Source organism: Argiope bruennichi, chromosome 6, assembly GCF_947563725.1.
Source record: "Argiope bruennichi chromosome 6, qqArgBrue1.1, whole genome shotgun sequence".
Classification (NCBI taxonomy): Eukaryota; Metazoa; Arthropoda; class Arachnida; order Araneae; family Araneidae; genus Argiope; species Argiope bruennichi.
This window is the reverse complement of record NC_079156.1, coordinates 90,717,484-90,739,478: the sequence shown is the minus strand read 5'-3', so window position 1 is coordinate 90,739,478 and position 21,995 is coordinate 90,717,484. Positions and strand designations below refer to the sequence as shown.

Here is a 21,995-nt window from a genome sequence, read left to right as displayed (position 1 = left end):
TTTAATCAATGAAGAATTGACATTTTTTCCTACCACATTTTCATTTCTTCTTCAAACATATACCTTTCGAAAGTTAGTTATAACAATTAAAATAAAAAAAATTACATAAACTGAAAAAATTATATTTTTACTGACTATTTTTTGAAAATACAATTTTTTTGGAAAATTTTGTTATAAAAATTACTTAACTTGATAGTAAAAATTTATACATTAGAAATATTGAATCTATTTAAAATAAGTCTACAGAAATGACAAAACAGTTAAATAATATCAGACAGGATAAAGTAAAGGTTTATCTATTTAAAACATGCTGATGATAAATAGATGGCAATATCTGCTTGAAGAAAGAAAAGTATATGTTTATATGTTGATTTGAAATAATAATCTCAATAACAAATATTAATGCTATCACTCTTTTTTTCTAATAATTTATAGATCATCATTAAATTTCCTAACATAGAAAGCAAGTAGTTTTTTAAATTCTTGAAAGATAGATTAAAGTTTGTTTTTTGGAAGAATTAAATTACTTTATATTTTTCTTCCATTTCAAGAAGATAAATAGGGGGAGGGGACAGGCATTTTTAGGGCAGATGTATTTTCACATTGCACATTTTGAAACTTTGAATATTAATAATTAAAAGCCCATAGAGTTTTAAAAAGATAAGCAAATAAATTTTTGGCATCTAGACAGAATAATAGATTAATTACTTAGAATGTTAAATCAACCAAAAAATAAAATCATTCTGTATATATCCTGGCGTCAGTTTTCTAGATCGTTCAATTTTAGGAAAAAATTTATTTATAAGGTATTAGAGAAAAAGAATCTGCTTTCTCTTTTATAAGAAGTAAAGGAAAAAAAGTCTCAATGAATACAATGTTTATCCCACATAACTGAAAATTAACAATTGACATATATAAAATTCAAAGTGCATATATTATAGAAGGCTTTACTTTTTTTTTTTTTACATTTCAATTTTTATGAAACTTAGAACACCTACTCTTTTCAGACAACTAAATGTACTGTAAGAGTAAACCAAATCATCAGGCTAGAGTGGGGAAAAATTGCTTAAATAGATGCAGCAAAAAGACAAGGTAAGAAATTTAGTCATCAATTTTCAATCTGTCAAAATATATGGTGGTCATTAAATCTTTTTAGCCATCAAAACTTCAGGATTTTACTCCAATTCTAATAGAGACAGGTGAAGTCATTTAAATTCATACTAAATGATATGGAGAAAAACATCTGCACCGTAATGTCTATTCTTTTGACATAGGAAAAGAAATAGTATCATAAGAAAGTGGGACAAACATTTATTTCTTTAATTATTGCAGTTAGATATATACTTCCAATTGCAAGGTTTCATCAGAAATATATGAAAATACTTTGGCTTCTGTAAAACGGGATAATAAAAAGTTCGTGATCACTGAGTAAAACGCTTTTCTTACGTTCGTCTACAAGGACACAAAGTTCCATGCTTCTATTTGTAAAATGCACTGAGATTTTAAAAGGAAAATTTATTAATTTACACCATTTTGCCAATTTCTGATCAGTGTTTGAAAGAGACTTTCAATATAATTTTCAAGGACAAAAGGTTCATTATGAAAGATTATTAAAAGGCTAGAATTAAAAAATAATAACACATTTATTAACTTTCATTAAATCTATATATCTCTTTAGATATATAAAATGCTAATATATGTGGCACAGAAATCAAGCTTATTACTAATTGTTGAATTGCAACAGTCAAATATAAAGAAAAGATCATATGAATTTTAAATTCTTTTTTCACTGTACATTTCTGCAGCTGAACTGAATCAAACACTTCGCTTAGTTAATCAATGCAGCTGCTGTGCTATGTAGTTATTTGCTATGTCACTAAAGAGGCTTGTCAGAGGAAAGAAGATGAAAGGAATCAAGAAATACTCTTCGAATAAAAAGCTCAATCAAGTGCATTATCTGGCTTAACCATTGCCAGATAAGTATTCACAGTAAGACATAAGATTAATGTATGGTTTCTCCCCAAGCATGTCAATCATCAAAAACTCTCCAAAAATCTGCAATCCTACGTGTATACCAGAAATACTAAGAAATGGCTTTTAAACAATTTTTGTATTACTTTAAAACTATTTTTAATTCCATTTGATACACTATCTGAAACAATGCTTTTATCTGCTATGATAGAATTCAAACTCTCCATTAAAACATTTAAGCATGTGATTTTGCCAATCAATAGTAGGATTTTCACTTTTGGTTTTATTTCACAATGTATATGTTTTGTAATTTGCAATAAGCTACTTTTTCTGTGTAGGATAAAATTGCATTTCTAAATAAATATTTTTATCAAAATTTTTCATTAATTTCTCAAATTTGAAAATAAGCACAACTCTGCAAATTTTATAAATAGAAATGTGAAACTTCGTGAGTCCACAGATGAATGTAACAAAAACATTTCAGCAAAAGACATTTTTAAGTTTGGGGTATATATAATTTCTAAAAAACTTTTTATTATCAATCTTTACACTATCCAAAGTATTTTCATACAATTTTCTACATTATTTAATGAAATTGGACTTATAATTGAAAGTTTAGAAGCAATGCTAAGAAAAATAATAGTTTGTTGCAATTTTTTAGGACAAACAATATAGTTGCACCCTTTTTACAGTAAAAAATATATATAATGTTATCCTATATATCTGAAATTTTAAAATCTGAACTAATTTCTGAACAATTATCAAAATATAGACTATAATTAATTATAAATTTTTCTTGATTAGAGCAATTGAAAATTTTCCTATAGGCACAGTTATGTAGTTCAGAAGTTGAAGACACAATTGTTAAGAATCAAAGTTTTAGGCAATTTTGACAATGCTCAGCATGATTTCCAGCTCTCCTAAGGTAAACTATTTTATTTCGTTAAAAGTTTTGTCTGTGCACTCTCTTTTCTCCATACATTATAAGAAATGTTCTCAATGTATATGATCATCCACTGCTGTCCATAATGCTAGGCAAAGATTTTGATAGTGGTGATTTATTCTGATTTGAGTGTTTGTAAACATCATGGAGAGAGAAGATCCCATTACAAGGAAAACTAAACTTCTAACCTTATAAAATAGTTATATCTTAACTTTACTGCAAATGATAATAATTTTTTTAAGCATTCCATCAATACGTATGATATTTTATACTATCGCTTTAGTTAATTAATCAGTGACAATCAAATTGCAAATGTTATTAACAGAACAGCAGTCCATCTGGGAGGGCACATCTTCTAGATATCTCATATTTTTCCTTGAAAGATTTTTCCTACATCAGAATAAATATAAAAGCACACTGCACCTTGAAATTATGCCTATCACAAAAGGTTACCAGGTTTATTTTATAAACAAATCCTTTGTTCGAATCAAAAAGAGAAATGAACAACTTTTTTCCCTATCATGTACTTTAACATTTTGTATATATAGATCTAATTTCATCTCAAATTAAAAATATAAAGATTTAAAAAAAAAAAAAAAAAAAAAAAAAAAAAAAACAGAAATGCTATGACTCCCCCTTCACTCTAATCATCTCCATTCTATGCAGAATAAAATACATTAATAAATTAGTTGAATAACTTGATCTGGCGTTCAGTAAATTTTCTAAAGGGGGGAAAAATACTGGGTTAGACAATCAAATTGATAAAAGTAGAAAAGATGATGTTAGGAATTAATTAATCCACAATAATTGGTGTAATAAAATCTCAATAAGTGCATTTTTATGAAAATATTTTATTTTCTTATACATTTACATTACCCCCCCCCCTGAAAAATATGGCAAACAATGTTTTTAATGTATTTTATGCATATCTTTTTCATCAGTGCATTAAAAAAAATCAAAGAGTTATCAAATTCTTATCATATAAAATCAGTTTTCTAACAAAAGTATCCAAAACTTAAAGGATTAACAATTAACTTCTATATTATTAAAAAAAAAAAAGCAAATAGGTAAGAGGTAGTGAATGAAATTTTTTGTTTTAAATCTCCCCTATTCAAAACAATAAAATAACTAGAACAAAATCTAAAAAATTACTAAAGCTTTAAATTTTCTATTGATGTTAAAAATATTTTTAAATAAGGGAGTTTTCTTTTTTTCTTTCTTTTTTAGTTATGCATTAAAAAAAAAAAAAAAACTATTACAGTAAAAATTTTTCAAACATAAATTTGCTTCCAATTTTAAAATAAGGAAATATATGTTGATTCTCAAGGTAATGAAAGAAAAATACTTCTTTATCTTACCCATCAAAAGTAGAGCTTGTGCACTCAGCCACCATATCTCTATTTCCTTTCATATTCAAATATTCTTCACAGTTATCACATCCATCATACTCAAATTGGTCAAAAGTCTAAGAAGGATACCAAATCATAAATAACAACAACAACAACAAAAAAACATATAATGTAGATGAATAGTTAAAAAAATATTCAAAGAAAGTAGTTAGTTTATTTAAACTAAAATATAATAAAGGTAATAAAATATAGAATTCAAATAATATTTTACAGTACTTTCCAGAGTATCAGGTTCACAATTATCCAGTTTCTGTACTACCGGTCTAGGTTTCTTTTGTTGTAATTATATGAGGAAAGCAAGGCTTACATTGGGAACAGTGCCAAGGCATTGGAAGTGGCCGTCAGCTAGGATCCTCCTATGTCTTATGTGCAAAATACAAGTTGTGGCAGGAAAAGAGCAGCATTCTGCTCATTGTTGATTATTTTGTCAGTGTTGCTGTTGTTCCTGATTATAACTGCACAGTATGTACAGTATTTGTAAATTGTTCCTGGAGTATGCTTTTTTTTTTTTAATGCACCACTGTGAAGATTTTATAACCGGTGATAACCGAAAATAAGTTGTAACGACTATGGAGGAGAAATTTCGTCTAGTGATCTAGTGACTAGACTCTGGTGAAACAGCAAAAACCAGTAACTGTTTCCATAATTCCTAAGGCCGCATTCAAAATCTACTTGGCCTGAGATAAATAGAGAGCTTACCATTCAATAAAAATTGCAAAAATATGTATTATAACAGTGAGTATTGGTATAAAAACTTTGTCTTCTGGTATTGGTAGGCAAACAGTTCATAGAACTTTGGCCTATCCAACTTTTTTCTTAATCGTCCTATTTTTCTGCCACATTAAGCCCAATACTCGGGAATGTACTGTAATTATTTTATCATGACAAAAATTATTGGAAAGAATATCTTTTAAAAATAACTGCAACACTGTATATGATAGCAAAAAATAAAATAAGATAAGCAATTTTATAGAGTTAAAGAAATTTCCAGCTTATCAATAAATTTCCACTGATATCGCAGAAATAAATTCAGACGGGCATGTTACATTATGAATACAAATTTTCAGCTTTGACATTAGTTTAATATGCTCTATGAGAAGAGTCTAAATTTTAAAAATTGAAATGTTTCTATAACTGTTAATACTAAAGTAGAATGGGCATACACTGATACTAAACAGAACACATCGCTGTATCTAGAACTAAGAAAATTAGCACATGCATACTGGAACATTAAGGAAAAAATGCTCATATTTTTTTTAAAAAAAATTAATTTTTTTAAAATTCAGCAAAGTTTTAGGATTAATGATACTAAAAAGTAAATATATTTTACAACACTTTCTAATGTTGTGTGATCTGGGGAAATTCAGATCCTATTACTATTATTACAAATACTTTCTGCACTTCCTCTACTGTTGTCAGGGTCTGAAAATTTGGATATTTATGATAATTATTTAGATTTTTTTGTGATAATTACAGATAAAACTCTGCTTCAAACATTTAAAAAAAAAACTACAATATATATATATATATATATATATATATATATATATATATATATATATATATATAATTTGCACATCTCTATATGTTTGTTTTGACTTCTTTTGACTTCAAACTGCACAGCAGTACATTTTTTTAGAATAAATAAACATAAACTCTATAAAATATTACAAAAATTAGGAAATATAATCAGTATTATATTTAAAAAAAAAAAAACACTTTTTGGTTGCATGATATCACAGTCTAAGAAAGTATATTCTTTCCTGGTTTTATACAATATTTTATGATCATGTTTCATTTCAGAAAACAAATAATTAGATTAGTTTAACCAATTCCTGATTTAGATTAATGTTCAAATTTTGGATTATAAAGATATTTAAATATCTTTCGAAAGTAGAAATTTAAAAATGCTTTGCTGGAAGAATTATTAAGATAAAGATACACACAAAATATTTTACTGAAATTTTTTGACACAGAACCAATTTGGCAAATTAACTGATAATCAAAGCCAACTAGTTTTAAGAACTAAACTAAAGAAAACAGGAGAATCACCAAATTTTAATTTTATGAAGGTGATAAATTGTTAAATATGTTAAACTAATGCATTCTTTAGTTGATAATTGACTTTTACTGTTTAGCATGATTTTGATTGAGACTAAAAAATCTGTGCAGGATTCATTAGTTTGACCATTTTAAGTATAAAAATGGTTTTTATATTATCTCTGAATAACATAAGTATTAGCAATAAATGCAAGATATTAAAACTACTTTCAAAAACACACTTTTTATGTAACTTTGAAATTTTATAAAAAAACAGCACCAATATAATGAGCATATTAATCAATGTACAAATAATTAAGTATGCCCTTCTTTCTACTTTTTATAACACCTTCTATTAACTTTCGTTACAACAATAAGAATAAAATTTAATATATAGAAAATTATATATCATAAAATACTGATTAGGCTTTTCCTTCTTATTTTAACAAAACTTTTTGTTTTGATATATGATCCTCTAATTGCAACATCAAAGAGGTAACAATATAAAATATGAAAATCATGGAGAGCACAATGGTGATAACAGAGTTTTGGCAAAAAGAATCTCTGCTGAACGTTTTTATTTGTGTGATGTTTATATATTTAAAATGCAAAGATGTTTGAGTTTAAAATTTTTTACTGATAACAATTCAATGAATCATATATTATTAATATTTAAATAAATCAAAAATTATTGCAATATATTACTAAATGTTATTTATTACTCTTATGTGTTACAATTGTTAAAAGTAATCTCTAACTGAAATATTGAATAAATATATTAATATGCATAAAAAAAAGGAATTAAAGTACAATTAGCAAAGATATTATCAGTAATATATGTTCATATTACATAAAGTGATATATCAAATAATAGGCAATTTTCCTTTATTCTATATTTTATTCAAATAAAGAAGATATTCATTTCATTATTAATTATATTTTGATGAATTATATTTTCTCTGTAAAGTTTCAATGCAATTTGGACATAAGTATACAATCAGTCACCAAAGAAATTGAATCATAATGCTACCCTTAAGCTCCTATACAGTTATGTGAAACATGATGTATATTTATACAATATTTCTTAACATTTTTATGAGAAATTTACAACAATCATGTTCCAGACAAAGTTTAGATTAGATATATTAATATTAAATTAATGAAGTAATAAGAGGGCAACTTTGGGATAGATATTTTTTTTTTAGATGACAGATGATTTGGACGACATTAAAGGCAGCACTGCTTTTCCCAAATTCTGGTATCCCTACTAGATGGTACAAAATATAACATAAATAACTGTTATAGAAATATTATTCCTTATCCAAAATATTAAACAGGGTATGGTCATAAATAAATATGCTATTGAAGAGATTAAGACTGCATACATGAACCAAAATTACTTCCAAATAGTTTAACAGTATCAAGTCAAACAGTTTAACAGTATCAAGTTTTGTCTAAAGCTTCATTATTATGCCAGCTCTCGAGCGGTTCTCGATTCATTTTATATTTATTAATAATTTTGAAGTTCATAATGCTGGTGTTATATGACTGATAACATTAAAACAGCACTAACCATCAAAAAATTTTACTGATTTCATGAACTGAATAACTTAGAATGGATCTAAATTACATAGAATGGAATGAATATCAATTAATGACTTTAATGACTGAAAAGATAGCATGATAACATCAAGTAATACCTAGTTAAGCATTGAAAATTACATCTAAAAGTATAAAATAAGAAAGAAATTTACTTTTATCATAGAACAAAGCAGACAAGCGCGAAGATTTCGCAATTCTTTTGGAATACTTTCAAGAGACATGTTGGACGTTTCGATATCCCAGCAAATTTATATATGACAATAACAGAAATAATAAAGAATCTGTACGTATGCAGAGTATGGAAAGTATCCTAAAATTCAGCAAGCACAAATACCAGGCTTCATGAACATAAATATTGTCTGACTTAAGAATTATTATTATTCGAAAAATTATTTCATTTCATTTCTAGAACAAACGCAGAATTCGATTATGCTGGTTTTCCCTCAAATAACTCGAAGATTTTTTTTTTTAAACAATGGCAGATAAATTGTTTCCGCAGAAATTATTCATGAAAAATATTATTATCTTTAGTGAAGTTTAATAAATAAATAACAATTGTTTTCATGAACTCTACATTAAACTTTCATATGAAAGCTATTTAGAGAAAATTTATAACCTAAAAAAAGAAAAAAGTTTTCCTTTATTTAATTTATGGCTATGAACCAGCGGTTGAAATTTCTTATTCACGCTGTCCGTATAATTTTTTAACTGCGACTGGTTATTGATTCAAAAGGTTAATATGAATTTGTATTACATTTGTTTACATATTTGTAGACGTTGAATTATTCAGCGAAAGTGAGTTTTCAGAATTTATAGCTTTCGTGATGATTTTTCTGTATAAATAATTTAGCGTATTTTAAGTCCAGTTTAATTTTATTGTATTTTCTATTTATGTATCATTTCCGAACTTTTCCGGCTTTGACTTTTTCATATTCGTATTTTACTTTTAAAAGATTAAATCGCATATTTTAAAAAACTATTAAAACTGAATACTCAGCACTTTCTTAAAAGAAAAAACAAGTTCCAGTTGTAAATATATTTTTATTTTAATATTATTTGGACAATGTTTAATAAGTATAAGTAAAGATTGTGTATACTTTCGATTTATGAAAATATTTTGCTTCATCTTACCTGCTAATTGAGTCTTCTTTACCATTTATTTTTTAAATGAAAATCAGTAGAGTCATTTGGAATTTTGGTTTTTATTATATATTAAAAACTGCATAAGAAGATTATCATGAAATAAAATTATTTCATTCAATAAAGTAATTTCTCCACTATTTGGAAATACTAAATTTAACTTAATATTATTGTTTAAATTTGAAGTATTCTTTAAAGATATACATAGTTACATGCGTTAAGTTTTTCTCGTATTATGTGCATAACATATTTGTCATAAGCTCTATTTTTATTTGATATAAAAATGCTTTCAGATGAATTCTGAAACTGCTCACACATTAAAAGATGAATGGGATCTTTTAGATGCTGAATTCAAAGAGCTTGAAGTAAGAAATATTTTTGATGGATTTTATTATTTTAAATTGTTTACCATTTGTATGAAATAAAACAATCAGTATTAAAAAAAAAACTTATTAGCCTTAAAGCATGAGATAAAATGTAATGCTGCTTTAATATTCTTATTAATTTAATTATTTTAATATATTTTATCACTTTGCATAGCATTTTTTATAGAATTTATCAGATATTTTTATCAATATGGGTGAATTAAAAAAAAATTCTTTAAAAAAGTATTTTTATTTTATTTATGAAAGTTTGGGAAGTTTTTATTTTTGCTATTATGTTTACCTAATCTATTTATGTTTATAAATAGTATTTAAGATTTTTAAAAATTTCCTGTATTTAAATTGATGGTTGTAACATTCTTTTAAGGATAATTTAAAGTAAAACAATATTTTTCTTATATAATATGTTTTATAGTATGATAAAATTGTTATTGTTAGTTATTGTATTATTAAATAAAATTTTATTTCTTTTTGCATTTACTTATGTTTTTTGTAAAATTATAAAATGAATGCTGTTGTCATTAAATTAGAGTTTATAAATAATAAGAGACTAATATGTGATGGGGTAAAACCATGATTAGAAATAAATTTTGATTTCAAAAATATATATTAAAAGACGTACAGGAAACTGGTATTTTATTTTAAATAGTAACTCTATATGTACAATAAAAGAAAACATAAACATTTCATTAAAAAATTTGATCAGAAACTGAATACTAATGTTTTTTTCATATAAGGAGGATTTTAAAAAAATGGCAAATGATGGCTTAGAATCTTTACCTTCCTACTTCTGAAAATGTTTCATAAGACTAAATATTTTTTTTCAAATGCTATTAATTATACTTTTAAAATAGAACTGCATGCATAGTTACATATTCAGTAATGTATTTGCATTTAATGTTACTGCTTCATTATTTGATTAATTTGAATACTAAAAACTATTGGTAGGCAAGATTATTTTTGATTCTGTATTGTAATTCAAATTGTTAATTCTTGTTTAAATATTGAAATTTTAGAAAAGTATATGAAAAATTCAAATGATTTTGTTTTCATTTTGTATGATTATTTTAAACACATTATTTAAACACACACATACATCTTTTCAAAAATAAATAAATAAATAATATGACACTAAAAAACTGTGATATATATACATGCTTTAAAAAATAATGTTATAAAAAATATAAATGTTCAGCTTGTAGGTTCATATTCTGCATATAATATGATAGTGCAAATCTGTCAGTTACTCTTTTTTAACAGATTTATGAAGTGGGGAAAGCTTTTTCATTCCATTTCATTGTCTCTCAGTTTTTAGTAATTTACCTACATTATAGGTGAAATGTAAACTCAATTATTCTTTTATATAATAATTCTTGTAAACTATAAGAACTGAAGCTGCACATCGTGTAGTTTATAATAGCTAGTATGTAGAGTATATTATGAGCTGCATATTATAAAATTTTCTTAATTCTTTTCACTCAATATATAATATTAACATGATGTCAATATTGTGAATCAGTAACTAAAATTTTAGGATTAATTCAAATAGAAATCACATTAAATATTATTTCTGAAAAAAATTATGTCAAATGTTTTCTTAGAAATAAGCTGCTGTTTCATTTACTTTTGCTTTAATTTCTTATAGGTTCATCAAAAACAATTTTCAAAAGCTGTAGATGAATTGAGCAAATGCCAAAATTTATGTACTAAATCAATTGCTCATCAATGGTACCGTTTGAATCAAATATCAGAAGCTTTAGACAAGTAAATATCGCTTTTTTACCTTTCCATTTTTCTACTCTCCCCTTTTTTACCTTTTTATTTTATATCTATTTACTGGTTTAAAAGTGAACCAGTAAACTAGTTAACTAGAATTTTAATAAGATATTTTCTCATTTTATGTTTTGAAATTTTTTTACATAATATTGAAAATACCTCCTTATTAGCATTAAAACAGTTCTGTTGCATTATAAATTTATTTATTGTTTAAAAACTTATTTTCAATGACAGACTTTTGTTTGTGCAAAATCAAGTAAAGTAGTATGATAAAAAGCACTTTTAAACTATTAAAAACATAATTTTCTTACATCATTTTGTTTTAATAATAAAAAAAATCGTATTTATTCTGAATGAGTCTGAAATAAATTTAATCAAGTATCAAATTTATAAACTTAGGATATAAAGTTATCCCTGTTATTTGGCAATATTTTGCATTATAAATAATGCAAAATATTTGCATTGTTATGTAGTAATAATATGCATTATAAATAAAATATTTAGATATTAATATAAGCATACAACCAAATTCTTCTTCTTTTTTAATTCTTTTTTTTTAGATGCATTGCTGAAAATAAAGATGAAAAAGAATTAATAGAATCTATGAAACAAGATATTGACACTCGTAAAGTTCAGTTGGAGGATATCCAATCTGCTTTGCCAGGAAAAAATGGGTAACACTTACTGTTCAGTTGATAATATTTTTTCCGTCCTTTTTTTTATGAAAAAAAATGAAAAATTGATTTTAATTTGTTTTCATTTTATAAACTCTAGAATCTTTTCTTTTGCTGTTTAGATTGTATTTGCAAATAATTTTGGGAAGTGTAAATGTAACAATTATGAATAAAGAAGACAGGTAAGTCATTTTTTTTAAATAAGTATGTATTCTGTTTATTATTTACTGGGCATTTGAATAATTCAAAATAGTCGATATAAGTGTAAAGTGATTATCTTTCAAAAAATCTTTACATTCTTTTATTGTTCTTTCAGTTCTTTGATTTTTATATTGATCTTTGAAATTTAATTGTGAAGAAATATGCTACAAAAGTTCTTAGTCTAATCTGCATTCTTATTTTCTAAAATAAAGGTTTAATTTTTCATTCATTTTATTTATAAAAATGTTTAAAAGGGGTGGGGGATGGTTAGTTTTAATGAATTAGAATAATTATTAACTGTGACTCTAGGGGAAAAAAATATGTGGGGGAAAAAAGCTATTATGTGAATATTTTTATATTGTTTGATATATCTTTCGTGATTACATTTTGAAATTGTTATAAAATTATTTCTGAATGATTTCAAGAGATTTTGATGCTTTGCAGTATGAAGTATAAAGAAGAATATGAGCGTTTCAAGTTAACCGTTACTGTAATCATCTTAATCTTGTCAGGCCAAAGCATTGTGTTTTCATATCGGTGAGCATTTTTTAATAGTTTTATACTGATAGCTCTTATCCTTCTGAGATCAATTAATTAAATTTAGATGTGAATAAATTTTTTTCAGAGTCCTTGATGCTATTCTACATTTTTTGTTGGTATGGTACTATTGTACTTTAACAATAAGAGAAAGCATTTTGGTGGTTAATGGTTCCAGGTATGTATATGTATTCTTAGAAAATTTTTCTTTAAAAACTTGTCTCTGAGTAGCGTTTTTTGTTGAAAAAAAAATAAATATATATAACACATTTTTTTTCTTGTTATATTTACAACTTCCATAACTAATTTAGTAATTTCTTTGATTTAATTTGATCTTTAGATACGTTTTTCTAAATTGTTAGATGAAAGAGATCAAATAATAATAATTTCTTTTTTTTGTAAATTCATTTCATCTTTTGTTTTCCTATTTTATTCTTCATAAATAAGAATAAAAGGCTGGTGGAGGATAAACCATTTTATCACTACAGTACAAGCTGGAGTTATCATTGTTTGGTAAGTTTGAATTTAACTGTCCTCTATGAATTTTATCAAAATAATATTTTTCATTAATATACTCAATAATTCAGAATATTACTGAGATTTATTTATATGTATAATCAATAATTACTGAATTTTATATTTATGTTGTTGCTATATATGAATTCTAATTATTTTCCAGAGTTTTGTCTTAATTTAGCCAATATTAATTACATTCTAAAATATTTTCTTATTTCCTGATCCCATTCCACTTTTTCTGTTTATTTAATGCAACAGAAAGCTCTGTAAAACTCTTTAGTCAGTGGTTCTAACCTAAACAAATTCTTCTAAAAGATACCTATATTCCCCTTGTTTAAATTGGCACATGTAAAGAAATCCCTATCAAAATCTCATAGTATTTAAACAGGAGAAAATATTCTCTCTTTCTTTTACTCTCTTCTGCTCTTGTGTTGCTAATGGACGGACACCAGTTTGCCCGTGTCTCACCTCTTGTACATAAATTACGCCTAAAATATATGTTTTATGTATATATATAATATATATATATATATATATATATATATATATATATATATATATATATATATATATATATATATATATATTTGGAAAATGATTTTATATGTTGTCCGTTGTCATATTAATGCCTTATTTTTATCTATGACATAAGCTGCAAACAATCAATTATACAAAGAGAAAGCTTTAAAATTAATAATTCTTTTTAAGTTCTGAAAATAGCATGACTGTGAGACATGGATGATTTAGCAATGACAATGTATTCAAATGTTTTCCTATGATATTCTCTTCTCTTTCTGTGATTACAGAAATAAGCTGTTTATCAGATTGCTTAGTTTTAAATTATATGTGTTATATATATCTTGCAGGAATTTCAATCATTTAATTTTTATCTGAAATTTTCTTGGTAATCCATGATTTTTGTCAATTTTTATTGAATATCAACTTTTTTTATATTCTCAGTGATATTTTTAATAATCATTGCTTGTTTACTTCAAGTACAGAAAATTCAGATCTAAATTCATTAATTTTTTCTATTTTTATCAATTTTATCATATTGCAAATTATCAGACTTTAGAATTTGTTAGTAATTTTTTTATCTTCAAATTTTATTTTATTGTTTTTTTTTAATATTGTCAAAAATGTTGTTTAAATATTTTTATTTGATAAAGTTTTATTTTCCCTATTTTCAGGCCTGATGGTTTGATGTATGACTTGTTTCGTAAACAGTTCACTTTGTATACATGTTATATAAGTAAGTTGCTGTATATGTTTACAGTTTTATTTTTTTTTTAGTGTAGTCCAATTTTATATTCCAATACTTGGCAGTATTTTTTGTTATTTAATTTCATTTATTTATTTTGCAAATAATTATTATTAAAAGATTTTGATCAATTTACTGTAAGATTATTTTTAATTTAAATACAGTGCAGCTTTTTTCACGAAACTAATTTTTTCCATATATGTTTATTTTTAGGTATTCTTCAGTTCCTTCAGTTTAATTACCAACAAGGTTGTTTGTATAGATTAAGAGCACTTGGAGAAAGGCATAAAATGGATATTACAATTGGTAATTTAAAATATTTTTAATGACTTAACAATTTTATGTATTGTTATTCTCTTAATTTTTTTTTTTTTGGTGTTTTCTAGATTTTAATTCCTATGTGGCAACTTACACTTTATAATTCTTTGTTTATTGGCCTATGAAGGTTAATTATGTTTGAAAAACAGAAATAAGAATCATCTCATGTAAATAGGAAAAAAATATTTTAATAATCATTTTGTACTAACTTTCTTAAGTACTTATTATGCTTACAGTTAATTAAACTATAAATTTCTTTTTAAAATATTTAAGACCTGCTGAATGCAATACAAAGTTTTAATTTTTAAAGAAAGTGATTTATACATCTATATATACATATATTGAAAAATATTAATTTTCATCTTAAACTTTAAGAAAATTTGTTCTCAAGCCATACAGGCATTTTAGCAGTTTGACCATCTATAATTTTTTTTTTTTTTTTTTTGAAAAAATTGGAACTATATTGACATTTGGCCATCCATTTGCACCACATTGTTATTAAGTGAAAACTATTGAGAAAATGCCGATGGCACAACATTGGTGCCCCACGAAATTTTATTTTAATTATTTACTATTAATTATATTTTATATTATGAAAAATATTATTTTAACTATTTATTTATTTTATGAAAATAAAAATTATGATCTGAAAAACTGCCAGTGACAGAAGTCCTACTGGTACCAACCAATTAGATATGCGAACAACACAGTAATAATTTTTTTAATGCTTGATTTTTCTTTTTTTTTTAAATTGCTGGAAAGTGATATGCAATTTACCTTTTATCCTTGGATGGGCTTTTTAAAAAAAGAAGTAACATATATATACATTTCTGATTTATTTCCTTTTCAAATATTTTGTGTTGATATTTATTCATACATTTTACAATTTCATGAGGATCAAAACATGAAATTACAATTATGAAATATGAAAAATGAATCTTGAAATTAATTATGTTTTTAAAAATAGTATCTTTTTATGATATAGTTTAGTTTAAAAAAATGTTGGTAATATAATATAAAAGTATTTTGCGACTTATTTTTCTTTTACTTAAAATGTAGAAGGTTTCCATTCTTGGATGTGGAGAGGTCTGAGTTTTCTATTACCATTTCTATACATTGGCTATGTAAGTTTTTTCCTCAATTATAAATTTCTCCAATATTTTTATATATTTAATAAATGAAAGAAATTTTAGAATTAATTGAGATTCTTGTAAAATTTTTCTTAATGTCTGTATATTACCCAGTTTCATTCACAAGACATTTCATTCACAAAACTGAAATGTCCTATTGAATGCTTACTTTATTTGCACACGTTCTGCTATTTCAGTCATTATCCCATCTTTAAAGAAAGCTTAACACCTATAAAGAAAATAAAATTGTACTTTTTTGTGATAAAAGAAAGAGATAATTAACATTTTTAATATCTGGGAAAGCTATGAGTGGAAAGCAAAATTATTGACAAATATATGATTATTAGAAAATTTAAGGCGATTTGAAAGAATATATTTGGTTTGAGAACTAAAATTTTCATGAATTAATTTGACTCTGTTGAATGTAAAAAAAAAAAAAAAAAAAAAGAAGAAGAAGAAAGAATGAGGAATAATAAAAAATGAATTGATCATCAGATGATTACATTTATTGAAAGAATTTTTCCAAGTACTTCTGATCAAAACTTAATAACTAATATCTGTATAAATATCAACTACAAAATCAAATGTACTATATCAACTGCAAAATCAAATGCTGTAGTTTAATTTTATAAATAAGCTTGATAAATTTTAAAATAAGCTAGAAAGATACTTTAAAAATAATGTAATACATCTTTTATTTCATCAAAAGTGTTTTCATTTAATACTCATTTCATTTGAAAATGAGACTTTTAAATTATTAAAGCTGGATTAATATTAAAGTTTACATTCTTTTGATTAAAAAGTTGATATTTTTATATAATTTAAATTTAAATTAACTATTCTTGTTCTTTGTTTTTGAACTTTCATTGTTTCTCTTATCTTTTTTTGTATCGTCATAATATTAATTTAAAATATGTGATTGTAAGATTCCTGAAAGTTATAATCTGAATTTTAAAAATTAATTATTATACTACTTTTTGTTACATTTATACTATTGTATTTAGATACATGATTATATTGTAGTAACATAATTTCAACACTAACACCTTTATTAATTTACAAATTTGTTTATATTGATTTAAGGTCTATCTATAAAAATGAAATAACATTATAATAAATCATTTTTCTTCTGTGTTGTGCAAAAGTTCATTTTATAATGTACTATTTTTTCTGATTGAATTTGATGTATACAATATTACTAATAGTTATTGCATAGTATTTAATAGTATTAAAACTATTAAGAAAATCAATGTTTCGATTTTCCATGTACATCATATATGTGTTTTTTTTTTTTTTTTTTCTGTTTCTTTCACTTTTATTATTTTAAAGTTCTTATTCTATTTCTCGTTAACTATCTTGGGCAACCAATTAGTTAATTGGGAACATTTGTTAAAACTCCCTTATTGATATTAATCAAAACTTGATGTCCATGGTATCTTCAGCAAACTATTTGTATGCATCAAATTCTGCTAAACATTTAAACCATGTTATTTTAAAAGAATTACATCTGTTCCATTTATTGTGTTCATGAACTTCATAATGGGATCAAATCCCATGACTTTGTTGTCCCATTCAAAAATAACTGATCAGGTAATTTATATTCTGCTTGCTTTTTGTCTTTCAAGATAGTGTTATTTCATTGTCATATTGCGATCTGTACAAATAATCTTTATTCTTGAGTTTTCAATCTTTAAATAAATAAATAAATAAATATTTGAGAAACTACTGAAATAGTATGAACTTCATTGCAACAATAAAAATATTGTTGAAAATTATATTAAAAAAAAAATATTGTTTAAAAAAATTTCAAAATTCAGAAAAAATTAGCATGTCTAAATTGGCATTTATTATTGTTGCTTTTAAAAATATATTTTTATACATTTTAAATTGCTGTAAAATGTGCATCACAATTGTGATCCCTTTTATGTAATATTTTTGGAAGTTACAGTGCAAATATGCCCACATCTCACTTAATTTTTAATTAAAATTTTATAAAATTCGTTTTGGATAATTTAAGTCAAATAGTTTGGCATATAAACCACCAACAGACATTCTTAATTTCCTTTATTATTCATAAAAATTTCTTTAGAATTTATGTAACCTGTTACAGAATTGATCTTTCTTGAAAGACCTTGTAATAATCTCTATAGTTTTGCATCTAGACACGGTTTTGGAATCCACACTGTATATTTTCATTAGGGATATTTTTATACTCACAATGAATTTCAATTATAATTATTTTTGTTCATTAGAAAATGAGAAGTTTTTTCCTTGCCTAAGGTAATGTTAAAAATAAAGAACATATGGCAAGTACTTTTCATATTTTCTTTCATGCACTGGTAGTGAATTCTCTATACAAGTTCTAGGTTTGAAACTTCCAATATGTAATTGAAATTTGTTGGATCTATCAAATTTTAATTTACGTTATTACCTGGAAAATTGATCGACGTTTAAAAGAAATTCTCACTTTTTACTCAAAGTACTTTAACTCATTTTTTCAATCTTTTAAAATTATAATACTACAGAGAAAGAAGGAAAATCAAAAAAGGATATTTACCTAACGAATTTGATTGTTGTAATTTTGTCAAGATACAATATTGGTGACAGATCTTTTTTCTACTCATGTCCACTTGAAGTGTACATTATGAATTATGTACATTATGATATATTTTATTTAGGAATTTAGTCTGTTTTTGTCAATCATTTATCAAATTTTGATACATTGAAAATTAAATATAATTTTCTACTGATCCCATGACTGCTGATTTTACACAAAACTTGTTGCATTTACTGGTATTTAAGTTGCATTTCTTTTCCAGATTTTCCAACTATATAATGCATACACCCTGTACAATTTAAGCAAGCATGAAAAATGTGTGGAATGGCAGGTGAGTTTTATCAAACTATCCGTCTTTGCAACCAGTTTGGTCGCCTAGATTGACTATTTAGGCTTTTTAATGATTAATATGGTTTGCATTAAAAAAAAACATTTCATCTTGTTATACAAGACTGAATAACCTGAAATCAATTGAATCAGTTTACTAAAAGTTAAAAAAAAAAAAATGTATTATTAAAATTAAGGAGAAAAAAAAATTGGATGGAAATGACATGGATGGGAAAGATAATTTTTTGAGTCTTAAGATAGTACAAAGACTATTTTTGCACTTGATTATATTTTCTGATTAAAGTCTATTCTTGACTTTTTTTTTTTTTTTTCATATCTTCTTTCCCCTGACAGAATATACTTTTTGGTGACACATGAACCATCTTCAGAACATTTCTAATAATATTTTACTGTTCCATTAGCTAAGCAAAGCATTCAATTCAATGGAACTGTGAAATTTCTTTGATGGTTTGTTACACCTGACTCTTGCCACTTGATAAAAAGTAATAAAAACGATTTCTGTGCCATATATGCTTTATATGAATAGATATAATTTCAGAAGGTATATTTCATATTAGTGAAATAATAATAAAAATTGAATGTAATATGTATTCTTTAGTTCATATTAAAGTTTCTTATTCTCTTTCATAAAATATCTTATTTTGGTTTGAAAAAGAATATTAACATTTTGCAATTTTGTCTTGTAACTTTTCCTTTTACACTAAAAAACACAGGGTTGCCATGACACTGGGTAAATACAAAGAATTTAAAAATTGACTTAAAAAAAAACCAGGGAAATTTTAAAAATTCCATAAAAATCAGGAAACTTTTATTTTATTATTTATTTATCTAAAAACTATCTCTGAATATTGCAAAAATAAAAGATCGTTGCCATAGCTTCAAAAACATTAAAGTACTTTTCACATCTATGTAATTGTGTAAAGTGACTTGTTTTTTTTTTTTTTTTTTTTTTCTTTCTCTTAAATATGATTTGTGAGACCGTTGTTCTCTTTCCATGTGATTTTCAGATTACAGCTAATGAGCATATGCAAGACTACTATAACTTCAAGAGAAAATAGAATAAATTTCTCTGGTGGGAATAGCAACATTCAATCTGCGGATGCATCGCGGTGATATTTAGTCACTTACATGCGAAGTTACTTAAATGGTTCTTTCATTATTTGAGAAATTGTGAGCCAATTCGGAGTAGTTTAAGGATTTTTTAAAAAATCAACTACTCAAAATTCATATTTAACACAGATTAGGCAGTTAAAAATATAAATCTTGACTTTGCTGAATGGGTTTGAGAATTTGCTTGCTGCAGACTTTGTAAGATAGTAAACTTAATTAAAATGGGAAACAGGTACTTACTAAAAAGTCCAATATCAAAAAAGTCATCATTGATATTGAAGTAAAAGGAATACAAGAGGAGATATGTCAAGTCCAAAAATGTCAAATGTAAAAATTAGCCGATTTGGAACATTTTGGTTTAAGGACAATAATTTAAAGCTGAACTTTTATAAGCATTAAAACTTGCTGTGTCACATTCATCCTTTAATACATTCATTGATACTTCAGGAATATTTTATACCGATAGAGAAATCATCGAACAATCTATATTAGCTAGTACAAAAATGTTGTATGTTATTTGTTATGGGTTAGCTCCATTATTTCAACAATCTCTTAAAATTTTTTAAAAATCATAATATGCTTTAATGAAGCAGCTTATTTTTGACAGAGCTCTTAATAATCCTAAATACATACACACACATATATATATAAATGATTCTGAGAAAGTGGCTACAAGTTACGTGATTACTAGCAGAGCTACTAAAACTGGAGGGGGGGGGGCTTTTTAGCAGTGTTTTATATTAGTGACTATAAAAAAAAAAATATTTCAACACATGTCCAAAAATTTTGCTATTTTAAGAGATAAATCTGATTTAAATCCACCTTTGTTGAAGGACCAATGCATTATTATGTGAAAAACAAATTGTGGATTTACTTTGACTTCTTTACTCCTAAGCACAAATTTCCCCGACATGTTCAAAATGTGAAAAGATCCAATTTGAAATTTTTCTAAAAAACTAAAAAAATAAATTGTAATAATAAATTGAAATGCATTTCTCTTTGTATATGTTCTTTAACTGATGATATTTTATTATTTTTAGGTTTATTGTTCTGCCATAATATTTTTTGTACTATTTTTGGGTAACATGTTTACTACATCACGTGTTCTCCACCAAAAGCTTACAGAAACTATTGCAAAATCTCTAAGTTCTTCCTGTGAAAAAGATGACTGACAGCAATAAAATAAAATAATTAGTTCCTAACTTTTAAATTATTTTGTGGTCAGGTGATATGTATATAATCTAGATGTTTTGTTTTATAGATCTGGTACAGTTTGAAAATAAAAATGTCTTAAAAGGGGGGGGGGTTAATATTTAAAAGAATCACCTGTACACATCTCTTGTATATATTTTTAAGGCATTTATTTTTATAAAAACATCCATATTTATTTTTGAAATTGTAAAATACATGTGTATGATTTAAAAATGATTCCATAAAAAATAATTGAATAATTAAAACATTTTTAGATGTTTTTTTTTCTACTTAACCATTTACAATTTTAACATTTGGTAACATGTAATAAACTATTTATAATACTTGTATACGAGAATAAATCTTTTAAGTGGCATATCTTTTTTAAATCCAGAATAAGAAAATTATGTTCTATTACTGTCACAATTTGCAGTTGCACAATATTATTTCGATGTGATTGTGATAATAAATGTTTTGGAATGTTTAAATATATCGTGCATTTCTTAAAACTGTTTTTTATTAGTATCATAAATTGTAACAATTAATTTTTATTTATTCAGTACAAAAGTTATTTTTGTATATTATAATAGTGTAAAATATTTCACCATTTATGAAAATTATACCCATGTGACGTTTAAAGATAAAATTGTTGTGACATTTTATAATTTAATGTAAGCTTCCATGTGGTTACTTTTGTATTGCGATATTCCACATATAAGCCAAAGCTATAGAATATATATTTTCCCCTTATAGTTAGTTAATATATTTTAAATTCTTATTTATTGTTTATGTAATATGATTGGGTCCACATGAATGATATATGTGAAATAAAGTTTATTTGTGAAACAAAAATTTGTATTAATGACTCAAATATACTAGAATTTTACA

General features: G+C 24.8%; 2 protein-coding genes across 2 annotated transcripts in view; one reads left to right on the top strand and one right to left on the bottom strand.

Moving 5' to 3' along the window:
* Positions 1 to 8,384, bottom strand: part of LOC129971622 (transcription elongation factor SPT4-like) — a 55,254-nt gene extending 46,870 nt beyond the window's left edge. The window contains exons 1-2 of the mRNA XM_056085565.1: positions 8,118 to 8,384; positions 4,273 to 4,379 (exon numbers count right to left, since the gene is read on the bottom strand). Of these exons, the coding sequence (XP_055941540.1) occupies positions 4,273 to 4,379; positions 8,118 to 8,186 (176 nt within the window). The 5' untranslated portion in view covers positions 8,187 to 8,384. The remainder of the gene's footprint in view (positions 1 to 4,272; positions 4,380 to 8,117) is intronic.
* Positions 8,385 to 8,647: 263 nt separating this feature from the next.
* On the top strand, positions 8,648 to 21,930 carry LOC129971390 (ion channel TACAN-like). The gene is made up of 13 exons (XM_056085113.1): positions 8,648 to 8,760; positions 9,399 to 9,470; positions 11,134 to 11,252; positions 11,825 to 11,938; positions 12,061 to 12,120; positions 12,584 to 12,676; positions 12,765 to 12,854; positions 13,124 to 13,189; positions 14,383 to 14,444; positions 14,667 to 14,759; positions 15,831 to 15,895; positions 18,721 to 18,789; positions 20,957 to 21,930. Exons 2-13 carry the CDS (start codon positions 9,399 to 9,401, stop codon positions 21,086 to 21,088), a joined length of 1,035 nt encoding a protein of 344 aa, XP_055941088.1. The 5' UTR covers positions 8,648 to 8,760; the 3' UTR covers positions 21,089 to 21,930.
* The last annotated feature ends 65 nt before the right edge of the window (positions 21,931 to 21,995 follow it).

What these genes read in the sequence shown, in the direction of transcription:
- LOC129971390 (XM_056085113.1), top strand. Translation starts at nt 9,399, where the DNA reads ATGAATTCTGAAACTGCTCACACATTAAAAGATGAATGGGATCTTTTA. An exon ending in GCTTTGCCAGGAAAAAATGG is followed by an intron (nt 11,939 to 12,060) that starts GTAACACTTACT and finishes TTTGCTGTTTAG; the next exon opens with ATTGTATTTGCAAATAATTT. An exon ending in AGCATTGTGTTTTCATATCG is followed by an intron (nt 12,677 to 12,764) that starts GTGAGCATTTTT and finishes AATTTTTTTCAG; the next exon opens with AGTCCTTGATGCTATTCTAC.